Source organism: Lissotriton vulgaris, chromosome 5 (genome assembly GCF_964263255.1).
Source record: "Lissotriton vulgaris chromosome 5, aLisVul1.2, whole genome shotgun sequence".
In the NCBI taxonomy this organism is placed as follows: Eukaryota; Metazoa; Chordata; class Amphibia; order Caudata; family Salamandridae; genus Lissotriton; species Lissotriton vulgaris.
The window spans coordinates 1854495196-1854508553 of NC_141693.1; the positions used below are offsets into that span (position 1 = coordinate 1854495196).

Below are 13358 nucleotides of genomic sequence, written 5' to 3' on the forward strand. Positions count from 1 at the left end.
TCTTGTTAAAAGGAAGTATGTAGAATTGTATTTGTGCTGCTTTCTTTGGGGTTTATTTCAGGTACTGTTTCTTGATATAGATTTCCTTTTCACTGTCACAGGGTGAAGCTGTTGACATGCATGGCTCTGAATATAGACTTTGACTGGACAGTTTAACGCATTCGTCTAAAGTCATCTTTTTGGGACCTTAGTGGTTTGCTGTCCAAATAGTGTTTTATTGCCAGCATGTGAATTTCACGTCCGTACTCCAGTTGGAAACGGTGATGGGGCAAATAAAGTAGAGTAGTTAAATGGATGACTTACTGCTCTGTCCCTTGGCTCCTCTAGTTATTTCCCTTTTTGACAACTCACTGAAGTAAGCCCGTCAAATACTAAGAAATGAAAAGGCTGGCGTTGTGGTAGTGACCAAACTGGTCCCATGTGTTTGGTTAATCAGTTCAAACTACCTGAAACAGGCATACATGTACCAGGTTTTCTTTGAGTAATCTATTCCTGATCTCAGTACTGGCATGTCTAGTTCAGAGCAGATTACTTGACTTGAAACCATTTCCTTTGTAGCCCCAGATAGTAAATCTTTAAGGAAGGGTAGCATATCTTTGAGGCATATCAAGTTTCCGGAAAATGAGCAGTGATAGATAATAGAAGTTAAAGTAACAATGGACTTTCCTCTCAATCCGGGATGCCAGGACACCAGACTTGGGAACAATCCAATGTTTAAACAATTTTACTATCAGTTTTTGTTCCTTAGGTCACATTCATAATTCTGTATCTCTTTTCTCCCTCCAATAATCGTAACCTTAGTTTTGCTGGTATTCACAATGAGTTGATAAGCCATGGCCATATACTGTTAAACCTTTAGTTGCTCTAGGGAGTCACGTTTATCAAAGCAGTGAGGAGGGACAGTTATCTCGCAACTGGTCTACTTGGGGTGGGACTGGGGGATAGTCAAGTTCTTCTTAAACCTAGGAGAATCTTTCAGTTTTTATATCAATCCATACTGGCCTTATGCCTTTACCAAGGAGTAGGTATGATTATAATTCTAACATGACTTTTATTCAGAAAGCTTTCACAATCCCTGATGAGACTAGTGCATACTGTTATATTAAAGGCGAGTTTCACAATTGCACAGTGCAGCTTTCTTAATTTGAGCCCAGGCACTTCAAACATTTAATGATTCTTAAAGCCCTATTCTCTGATCTGGCTTCATTTTGTCTGTCCTTTCTTTGCGTAGGTAAGCGAAAGGGTACTGCCAATGCGCGTATGCCAGAGAAGCTCTCATGGATGAGGAGAATGAGAATCCTGCGCCGTCTTCTGCGCAGATACCGAGAGTCCAAGAAGATTGACCGCCACATGTAAGCCCTTTATACCTTTGACCAAAGACTTTAATGTAGCTTATTTCCTAGTGCTTACGCTTGGTCGTCGAAGTTTGTCCCTTCATCTAATCCTTTTCTTCTTCAGGTACCACAGTCTTTATCTGAAAGTCAAGGGTAATGTCTTCAAAAACAAGCGCATCTTAATGGAGCACATTCACAAACTGAAGGCAGACAAAGCCCGCAAGAAGCTCCTGGCGTAAGTATTAAGTGGTTATATCTTCACGTGCATACTTGCTGGGAATGACTACATGTGGACCTTCTGTAAACATCCGTACCAAAATGGAGTAACTGGAATACATCCAGTTTTGAAGTTTTCAGATGCTTGGTTGCCCCCCACGTTTTCAGATCAAGCCTAGTTAACACCAACCACAAAAAAATCCAATACCCTGCAGTATTAACTTGCTCCTCCAGTAAAGTGAGTTATACTGTCCTTAAGCAGTTTACGCTTGTATATATAGTTACCGCCCTTTGTCTTCTTTATACTTTGTGGTCACCAGTCTTATTGGGTGAACTGGGGTAATGCCATAAAATCTGCAGAAATATCAAACCTCTGTTCCACGTAGTGTTGAATCCTGTAGATTGATTTTGAGGCTTGTTGGCGATTTGTCTTAACTTCTTGGATTTAATCGCAAGTGACCCTGACCATTGTTGACCTATTCTACAGCTGTGATCAGTTCTAATTGCACGCTCTCCTCGGCCATTGTCTTCTTTCTGGGGAGTCCGGATTAGATTCTATAGTCTTATTTTCCTTGAGCAAGATAAACGTTTTTGTGATCATGAAGGCTAGAGCCCCCCCTATGTTACGTAAGCCCTAAATTGCGATCTTTTGTGGTCCTGTTGCCATAGGAACGTGCCTTAAAATGGCACAACTTTAGTGGTTGAGTTAAACGTGTACGAAGTACGGTTTCTCCGTGCCACTCCCTTCATTGCAGTTATGTGAAACCTAATGATGGTCTGTAATTAAACAACAAAGGTCCTAGATATTTTTTTAAATGAATTATTCAAAGGATCCGTAATTGTCAATTTATCCAAACCAATGCTCACTTGTTTCAGTAGACCTGAATATGTACAATAATCCTTTATATATTCATGAATAAACTCAATCTTCAAATAAGTACAAAAAGGATCTGCAGCAAGCAATAGTGCTCTGTGAGACCGTGATTACAGGGTGCAGTGATGAAGAAAACGTGGTAAGGCAGTAGACCAACTACTGGTCCTAGCAATATATGAATTGTGTATTTTTTTTAAAAAAAGTTGACCATAGTAATGTACTAGCTTTGCATCAACTAATGTCGATGGCTTTTTGACCCATGGAGGCCATTCGAAGGGTTCTTATCCACACATCACTTTCAGAGCTGGTAGATAGTATAGAAATTCAAGAAAAACAAAATTGATATCAAATAGGGCTTGTAAAGCTAATCTGACTCCTAGAAGGTTACAGTTGCACAAATCACTTGCAGAGAATTGTTCCCGTTAAACACACAACCCTAGAAAACTGGGCAAACTACAGCAGTAATATGCGAGACGGTGATGCAAGTGGTAGTGCAATGCTTACTTCAACATACGGAGGGAAGGATTGGCAAGTTCCTAAATCTGAAAAATCATTTAGAAATAGAACTTGATGTAAACTGAGTAAATACTTCCAGGATGGAAATTGTTTAAAGGTCCACTTATTTAGGACAGTGCACATTGAACAGCATGGATTTTGAACTTTAATGACTTGGTAATTCTTACCAAACGAGAAGAATATAACTCGCCAGATCTTTCATTGGGCAAAGACGTTCTGTTCGAGAATTTGGGGGGTGTATTCTGAACCTGCCATCTAATCCGTTTTTAGTGTTTAAATTATTCAGTCTTTCACTTTCTGAGTAGTCTGTCCTATATCGATCCCATTGCAGGAGTATTTGATGGCACGCATTAATTTCTGGAGTTAAACTCGTGAATTCTGTCATGTTGAAATGTTTGTCCAAAACAGTTGCAACATTTGTAGGGTCTACAAGTACAAGGTAGGCCCAATAAAGAGGCCAGGGTGGCATTTGCGGATTTCAAGGACATGGCGATCAGTGATGCCATGGATTCCTTCCTCTACGAAAGGAAAAATTGGCTTCGTTGATATAACTGTGTGGAATTTTCAGTTTATTTTTTACTATCTTCGAGGTTTTGCTAGGAGCTGGACTAAACGTAACCAAGGCATTCCGATCTGTGGTATTACGGGATCTGTTAGAGCAAAGTCTCACATGTACAATACCTTGCACTTTTGAGAGCACAGGCTACTGTTAAGGGTATCCTCTTATTATTCGCCAGGATAGCCGCCTCCCTGAAATCTTCCATCTAAAATATCTGCATTTCCTAAGGAACTGATTGTATGCGAGTTACTCTCCTAGCCCTCATGGATAAAAATTCAGATATGATAAAATCATGTTCTGTATAGTTCGGTGTCTACCTCGCCTTCATAAATTGTGATGGTTTAGTATAGAAAAGTTTAGGAATTATGTGGGAAATGTAGATGTGTATGGTTGCTCTATAACTCAGCAGTCTGTAACAGCTGCTAGAAATCAGGCAATGCTACCATCTTCTCCAAACCCATAACTAACCACCTGTTTTGCAGTTTAGAATCTCACTGTAAAATGTTTCACCCATTTAGATGTATTTTCTTTCTCTAGCTATTTGTGCACAACTTAAAATGCATTTTTTCCTTTTAGTGACCAGGCTGAAGCTCGCAGGTCTAAGACTAAGGAGGCTCGCAAGAGACGCGAAGAACGCCTGCAAGCCAAGAAGGAAGAGATCATAAAGACACTCTCAAAGGAGGAAGAGACCAAAAAGTAGTCTGTCCTACCAGTGTGTAAATAGTGAGCTTCTATCAGTGTCAATAAAACATCGATACTAAAGACTGTATCTCGCCTGACTTCTGGTCTTTTGCATGTTGTGCATCGTTGCTCCAAAGTAATTTGTTGCCACAGCTTTAGCTCACCACCCTAGTTTTGGCACCAGATGTGACAGTCTTGTGGAGGCAGGATTGGCGACTGGGTGCAGAGGCTGGGCTCAGACTGCAGTTCCTGGATATATGGGCAGTAGAGGTTATGGAATCCTTTACACTTGAAACAATGTTGCTTATGGATAGCTCAAAAGCGCATATCGAAGAGGTAGGAAATGGCTGCAAACAAAGAATAAAAATATATTCTATAGCTTGCTTTGCTCTTTAAAATTTTCACTGAGCTGCATATAGCAGGCACATAATTGTATCCCTTTTTATAGACTGCAGACAATCGATAAACCATCCATATAGAGCTTACCCAGGGTGGGGGTCCTGTTGTACTTAAACAATTGCCTTAAAGTATGTGTGTATCAATGGGTTACGATAGTGGGTTCCTTCTAGTTGAATATTTTGGCTGGGAAGGAGTAACCAGAGAATGCCACTCTACTAACGGTGTAGGTGCGTACTAAGTCACTTTCTCTGTAGTGCACTGTTGTACAGATTTTCGAATACCTACCCTGGAGTAAAGAGTCTGTGCTTAAGGATCTGTGGAAAAGTTGAGGTAGCGAAGGAAGCCTAGGTTAAATAAAAATCGCTGTCAAAGCTTATCCTGCCAAATCAAGACATCCACATGCTTCCCCAATTGGGTACATCTTAATAGCACTGTAATGGTGGAGATCATTTGCTTTGGAGACGCTTTTAGCATTTAGGGCAGGTAAATTGCTTAGTGTTTCACAGTTTATTCCATGTATGTTTAATGGATTTGAGGTCAAGCATGGTCAGTGATTCTCACTAGGTTTGCTTACGTTTGTAGTTTTGGATTTTTTAAATAAAAATGGGCATATCCCATGTGTTTGCTATTTGGGTATCCTAATGTACTGGCTTAATGACTACACCTTTCTCTACCAAAGGTACTGGATGGTTCCAGAGTCTTGATTGACCACTGGGTCAAGTGACAGTGGCTACATTAACACGCCCACGTATGGTCTGGTGGTCATTTTACTTCTATCCAAGTGTTCCTGGATGAGTTGGCAGATTTCTGGGATGGCTCCCCTGTTGAGACTAAATCCTTGCCCTACTACACTACCCTCCTTGAAACACTGATTCCATGTTTGGGAACTAATGACCATGTCTTGTGTTGGCAAATTTGGTTTTGTGACTTGATAGCGTATTCAAGTTCCTGGTTAATACTGACATGCCATATTAAACCAAGTAAATGCCATACGAGCTGCAACTCCTTTGCTAGCTTCTCCTTAATTTCTTTCCATCTATGGAATTTGACTATACCGTAGTGCCCCTCTTTATACTTGGAACCTTAGTTTGGACTGGCATCGTATCACCTTAAGATTATCTTGTATCCCTCAATCCATGACATTAAACCACTATTTCTTCAAGAAACTGTTGTGATCTCCAAATTACATTTGTTTTTAGGTTCGTTCTGCATTTGAGCATTCCTCCCATCAAAAATTCACAACGGGCAGTCAACTTGTAGAACTTGATTTCTGTAAGAATCGGCAAGTAGCTAGAATTCTGGCGCGCACGAGTTGGCAATTTTCACATATGAAAGATCATGATGTAGTTGCACTTGTGCATTTGTACAGTTGGCATAACTGAAGCATGTCTGAATGTCACAAACGTCACCCAACACCTCCCACAGAGTACGAACTACGCTTAAAATCCTTTCAACCATAATAATCTTAAAACCAGGCAGGACCTAAGGCACGTGCGTTATGGCCTCACTGGGTGTATGATGCACCATATTACGTGTCCAGTACGTATAAAACTAGGCCTGCTAGTAAGGGTAGAAGTCCTTTCTTGTGTACACGTTTGGGATGACCTTCAGATAAATGTGGAGTAAAATGCACCCGGTCCTTTGTATCACATTAACAGATCTGACTTGGGTCTATAGCACCATGAAACTAAAGTGCAGTACTTCATCTGGTTTCCTAGGACTAAATGCCTATGCTCTTGGGTAACTTAATTTGATATTGTACTATTTGGCCAGCACGTTTGTAAATGGACTCAAACAGGAGTAAACCTGTACCTTTGTAGTTCCACTTGTAGCACTATAGTAATTACTTGCACTTTGTATTTTGCACCTGGACTGCTTCCTGAAGCTATTTTGTAAGCACTGTTTCCTCTTGATTCTTGGATTCCATTGCTGTTACTGCATTCAGGTGGACCCTGCTAGGACCAGATTAGTTCAATACAGTACTTATAGAGCAGGCATCAAAGTCTCATTTTACTAGACATGCAGGTCTAGTGACTTTACAATTAGGTAGAGTAGATTTGTCATGTTCTTGACCCATAAACTGGTTTCAAATGGTGTGATCCTGGGAAAGTATATTCACTGAACTGCCATTTTCTTTATCATATGAGAGCACCTTCAAATGCACAATTTCAGCATGACTGCTGTACAAAACTTTGAATTAATATACTATACTTTCGCTCCATATATGTAATCCAAATCTAGTCACATATAGAATACACATGACCACTGACTAGCCTCTTTGTTCCTCAACCGCATTGTCAGAGTAGGGGCAGGAATGTTGCCCAAATCATGTTTTCAAAATTAACTTTTACCATGTTAAGCTTCATTCCCGCTGCGACTAGCTAGCGCCAAGATGCCCACAGGCATTGGAGCGCTCTACAAAAACATCTAACATAACTTTTAATACATAAAATGAGGTGGTGGCACTCCAAAGCAGCAGACTTTCTATTGAAATGGCCACAATTTCCCACTGAAACGAGGTTTTCCTGGTAAAGCTATAGTGTACCATGCTTTCAAAATCGAGTTTCTGCAAATATTTCGTTTGAAGTGGTTGATTTGTTTTGCTCCTATTTAAATGTTTGCATCACACTTAGGAATAACAAACATGTAATTCAGGATATTTTGAAATGTGTGTACTATCCATTTACAAGCTGTTTTGGTTTTTTAAAAAAATGACCCCTTATAGCCTTTAATTTCATAATGACTGTCGGATGGCTCACTTGACAACCTTGCACTAATAAGGGTAAAAGTGTAAAACATTTTCCAGGATGAGATAAGCCACAATTAGTAAAGACCACTAACTTTTAACATGGGTGTTTGAACCGACCACAAATGTGTTGAGCTAAAAACAAGTGTAAAGGTGTTTTAATTGCTCATTCTCTTTCTGAATGAACCAAACACTGTTGTCTTTCCATAGAATGGACGAGGAGGTCCTATGAATAGCTCTACCGGATGACAACTGACTTGCTGTAGCTAGTGGGCGAGTAGATTTTTCAAAGTCTGTAGATATATTTAGGATCTTACTATTCGTTGCTCACACCTCTACCAGGTGACAACTGACCCGCTGTAGCTAGTGGGCGAGCAGATTTTTCAAAGTCTGTAGATATGTTTGGGATCTTACTATTCGTTGCTCACACCTATGTATAATATCTTGTTTGAATAGGCTGGGAATCTCAGATGAGCTGTAATTCCAGTCTGTTCTTTGGCTACATCTGTTTCTAGGTTGCTGTTAGTGATGTGGCCACTGCAGTAATTGTCTGCTTCGTTTCTGGAGTAGGTACTTAACGTTCCATACTTCATTCTCTGCTGATGTCTCTTATGGGTTGAGGTGGATTTAATAGTGGACCTGTTATACTTATTTGATGTATCTAATTGCTATCCCCTTTACTACACCCCTGTCCCTAAAGTTCTAGGACTGATTTCTGTTTTGGAGGAAAAGGCTTGCATGATATGGCTGCTGCTTTGCTGCATGTTGCTGTGTAGTGGCCAGCAGGTTTGAAGCTGAACTCTGAACCGTATCTCCCTCCAGAGTAAGTGGCACCACAATGTCATTCTTTACAGAGGAGAGACCGGGCTTTGCTTTCTGAAAGCACAAGTATCAAACTTTGCAATTAAGATCACTGGGCATACACATGCCTCCTGAATCCATGTCCTCCCATAAAACTGCACCGACACTCCGGTTTTTAGGTGTACATTTGGATGGTTTAAAAAGTATGCCTTTAGGAGCTGCGTCCCTTCAAACGGGAAGTATCATGAACTTGTTCAGTACCCATACCCCTTAGAGAGGTCCAATCAGTTTTTTGTTAAACTGCACTGCTATTGGTGAATATATTTAATACAATTTGAGTTGTTGTACAAGTTATGTACAGAACAGTTTAGAAATGTGAAGACCGCCCCTGCTGCTTCCTAGTATATGCCGCAGTTTGAGCAAGAACTGCTGTACAAACCGTTTCAGATTTTGTGCACTGACACCGGCCTCAGGATCACAAAGCTCAACTTTCATTCCCATTGTCTGCGTGTCAAAATTAAGCTCTGAACTGATGGGGAAGAGATGTATATTAATGAAGGGCGACGCAGGGTGTCGGAGAGTCGGCACAGCATGTGAAGCAGGCCAGGCACGTGCTTGAAGTGCCGCTGTCCCTGCTCCCTCCCCAAGCCTGTCGGGTGCACTATCTGCTGTCCACTATTTGTAGACTCCCCAACTACCAGTTTTGGGTAAATAAGCATCTGAGTCTTGTCAGTTCATCTGTGAATCAGAGCCTTGCTCCTGCACCCTGGAGTGCCCGGTGCCAGCCTGCGCGTCCAGTGTTCACATTAACATTCTTGGTAGTTACCAGTCCAGCCTGCGGGAGTTCTGCCTGCAGTGGGCATGTGGATTGAGTGACGGGAATAGTGCTGTGCGCGGTGTGCCATCCATAGATCGGCCGTGCAGTGGGCACTGCGGACTGAGTGACAGGAACAGTGCTGTGCACCCTGTTTCTTCCGTAGACCGTGTGTGCTGAGTGCATGCGGACTGAGTGGCAGGGCTGTGCTCCCTGTGGCTTGGGGTGTCGTGAGCGTGCAGTGGTAGTCTGGCCTGAGTGACAGGAGCAGTGCTGTGTGCCCTGTGGCATGGGGTGTCATCTGTACAGTGTGAATCTGTGTCCGTGCAGGACTGAGGTACACGAGTAGTGCTGTGCGCCCTGTGGCATGGGGTGTCATCTGTAGTGTCTCTGTGCTGCCTGAGCGTGCGGACTGAGACTCGAACACTTCTGTGTGCCACAGCTATCGGATGTAATTTGTGGGTTGTGAGGGGGGGGGGCTTCAGTGTGCGTGACATCTTCTCCATACAGTGGTGTTGACCTGTGTGTGTGCAGTGGACCTGCAAACTAAGTGATGTGTGGCATGGGGTGTCATCCGTAGTGTCTGCGTCCGGAGTGAGTGACAGAAGTGCTGGGCACCCTGTGGCATGGGGTGTCCTCCGTACACTTGGGTGCCTATGTGCGGACTGAGTCATATGTGCAATGTATCCTGTGGCATGGGGTGTCATCTGTAGTGTGTGGGGCTGCAGTGTGCATGAGATCGTCTCGGTCATCTAGTGCGCACGTGCCCCCGTGTGTAGGTTTTTTATGAATGTGCAATACACAGTTGGATATATAAAATACATGCTCGTACAACTGTAACATCACGTGCATTTCACTACTCGGTGAGGGGCTGTCACGCAAACCATCAGTGAAGCCTCAGCGTGAGTGATGGTAATACTGCACTTTGTACAGGAACGCAGAGCAAGAGTAGAGTGAGTGAACTAGAATTGCCCTGTCACACTGGCAAACACCACTCCCTCTTACTGCTGCTCTGTCTCCCTGTGTGCCTCTAGCTCCCTCTTTGCCTCATGGCCAGGTGGACACGCAGTGTATTGCCCCAAAGGTACTAACCTGCCCATGGCTCATTATTGGGGCAATAGGTGCACAGTCGGCGCTTCCTTGGCCAGGAATCAACACAAGAAGATGCACATCGACGTGAAAGCAGCTTCACTTTAATGACAAAAACAAAGTGCCTACACTGAGTGATGAGGAAGACAGTGTAACGCTGTAAGTAAACAATCCAGTCTGGATGTGTGGGACCAAAAAGATGGACTAAGAAGCCTCATTTACTATTGAAACCCTGCGTTTAGCATGGACGATAGCGCAATCCTATGGACTGTATTAAACTCCACTTCTGATATATCCTGATTACAAGAAGCCTCGCAGAACGAGCAGTGCATGTGCGCTGCAACGCAGTTCTGCGAGACCTAAAAAGGACATAGCTACTAGCCCTTTTCCTATTACCCAGACCCAGCCACCAAGACCCATTATACCAGATACAGATCCTTTAAACATTTCACATAAGGTTCTCTTGACACATCTCCCGATGGAGGAGGATAATGACAATTATAATCAGCCACCACCAGATCCTACAGACACTGATCTATTTCCAGCAAAACCTTCCCCTCCTGAGGCTGCTGCAGCAGATCATAAATGAATTGCTAGATCAGCTAATTACCATGGAGTGTATTTACATGTGGAGGCACTGGAAGATTTCCTATTTGAAACTTTAGAAATCGTACACAAATGTTGCCTATGCTTAAAGCTATGTTAAGGCACACTAATGATATTTTTAAAGACCCAGTTAGTATGGTAACGCCTAGAGTGGACAAAAAATGTAAACCCCCTCTGACCCAGATTTTTTTTGGGTTCAGTTGCCTTTGGATTCCTTTATGGTGTCTAATGCCTGTAAAACATAAGGGGAGGCTCCACCTGCAGATAAAGAAGATGCACCAGGGAAAGGAGTAGCTGCTCAATCTGCCAACCATTAGTGTCTACCTAATACACAAGTCCTCTTGTTCAGATATGATGGAGCTCCCTGGGATGAAATGGAAGAATTATTAAAATATCTCCCAGAAGAATACCAAAAAAAGGGGCAGAAAATAGTACAAGAAGGGAAACTTATTTCTTTTTTTTAAGTTTGATTTATTAAGGGGGATAAAAGATGGGTAGGAAGGGAGGGGGGAGAAGAGTTACAGTAAGCTGATTATATAAATAAACAATGTAATAACAAATTTCATAAAAAGAAAGCATCATGAGCATGAAAAATTATGAGCAAATTATTGGAAAGGGGTAATATAGGTAAAACACAGTGCATTAATACTTAATAATTATAATCAAATGACAAATGAGTATATAAGCAAAAAGCGATTCATGGGGGTTTGCGAACTTCCACTGTTTCAGGTGCAGGAGAGGGATGTGTAGGGGAAAAGGAAGATAGGTATGTTACTAAAGGGAGCCAAAGTAGATAACGTTTTACAGCTAGGGAAATGGGGGATACATAATTAGCGTCTAGGCGATGATTGAAACAGATTGCATTCCACCAGGACTGATAGGAAATATTGACTGCCTGTTTCCAATGATAGCTATAAAAAGATCAAGTAAAGGATAGTGGTTGGGAGAATGAGGAAGGTCTGGAGAAAGGGAGGCAAGAAAAACTAAGGAGGGTGAAAAGGGGACCTGAAAGTGGAAAATTCTCTGAATTTGTCGCCAAACCAACTGCCAGAAATGGGAAGTAGGTGGGCATTCAAACAGCATATGTTTAAGGTCCGCAGAAGGGTAGGGACAAGACCAACAGGTAGGAGGGGTGTCTGATGAGAAATGTGACAAAGCAAGTGGGGTAAATAAAGCTCTATGATAAATGAAAAATAGAGTTTGGGTGGTGTTTGCAGCTCTAGAGGTCTTATGAAGTTTATTCCAAATTTTATCCCACAGAAGTACACGCCAATTCTGAGAAAGATCCAGCTCCCATGCAAGCTCAATGTGAGATTTCGACCCATCAGGAATATAACGAAAAGAGTTATATAGATTAGATGCTGAAGGAGAAGTTTCCAGTAAAAGGGAAGTGGGTCTACAAAGGAATATTGCTGGAAGGTGAAAGAGATTGGAGATAACAGAGCAAGACAGGGCGAAGGGAAATATATTGCGAGCGGGCAGAAGCCGGTAAAGAGAAAGTAGCTTGAAGGTCCTGAAAAGAAAGGGGCGTATCCTGAGAAAGTAATTGTGATATCAACATATTCCTCGAGTGCCAAGTTTTACAGTAAATAGTGCGATTATGAATTTTAAGATGAGAATTATTCCAAATTGGTTGCTCATGGGTGGAGAGAAGGGACGGATAGGATGAAGTTAAGTAAGGAGAAAGAAGAGTTCGAGAGTGTGAAAGAATAGGTAATCGAAGAAGAGTTAGAGGATGTAAAGGACAGAAATTCACGGAAAGTGAAAGGAGATAAAAGAGGATTCCATACTGAGCCAAATAGGATGGAAGTGGGGCAGGGAGGTTGAAAGCCAGCGAGTCAATTGTTTGAAGGAGAAAGCACGATGATATTGTCTGAAGTCAGGGAAACGTACACCAGAATGAGCCTTATCCTTCCGTAAAGTGGCAAGAGCTATTCGAGAGCTTTTGCCATTCCATAAAAATTTTAATAATAATCAGTTTTCTTAAAGAAAGAGGAATGTGCAAAGGAAGCATGGAAAGGGTATAGAGAAGCAAGGGAGAGAGCATCATCTTTATAGAATTAAGGCTGCCCCACCAGGACAAAGAGTGGATGCCAATGAGTGATAGCTGTGTCTATTTTTTTGAAAACATAATCAAAGTTTAGCTTGAGGGTATCAGATAATAAAGGAGCAAACCAAACCCCTAAATATTTAATTTTGGATGGTTGCCATGAAAAACCCGTAGAGGAGAACAGATGTTTCTGACAAAGAGGATTCAAGGGTAAAATTTCACATTTGTCGGCATTTAGGTGGTAACCAGACTGTAGAAAAGGAAGAGACCTGATTAAGAAAAGAAGGAATAGAAATGGAAGGGTTATAGCAATAGAAAAGAATATCATCGGCATAAACCGAAAGTTTGACTTGTTGGGAACCAAATTGGAAACCAGAAATAGTATCGTCCAAACAAATTTTAGTAAGAAAGTGTTCTAAAGCTAAAAAAAAGTAAGGGTGATAAAGGGCATCCTTGTCGAACCCCTCTGTGTAGAGAAAAGTAATCTGAGGAAATTCCATTAACAAAAATAGAGGCTGGTGGATCAGAATAAAGAAGTGATATAATGGAAATAAATTTAGAAGGGATTCCAATCCATCGTAAAGCCTGAAACATGAAATCCCACCCAATCCTGTCAAAAGCCTTCTCCGCGTCTAGAGAGATAGCTGCAAAAGGAAGAGGTAAGGAAGAAGAT

General features: G+C 41.9%; 1 protein-coding gene across 3 annotated transcripts in view; it reads left to right on the forward strand.

Annotated features, from left to right (window-relative positions):
• Positions 1–4268, forward strand: part of RPL19 (ribosomal protein L19) — a 283322-nt gene extending 279054 nt beyond the window's left edge. For all 3 annotated transcript variants that reach the window (XM_086924335.1, XM_086924333.1, XM_086924336.1), the window contains exons 4-6: positions 1232–1352; positions 1459–1569; positions 4076–4268. In XM_086924335.1, the coding sequence (XP_086780461.1) occupies positions 1232–1352; positions 1459–1569; positions 4076–4199 (356 nt within the window). In that variant the 3' untranslated portion in view covers positions 4200–4268. The remainder of the gene's footprint in view (positions 1–1231; positions 1353–1458; positions 1570–4075) is intronic.
• Positions 4269–13358: the final 9090 nt, after the last annotated feature.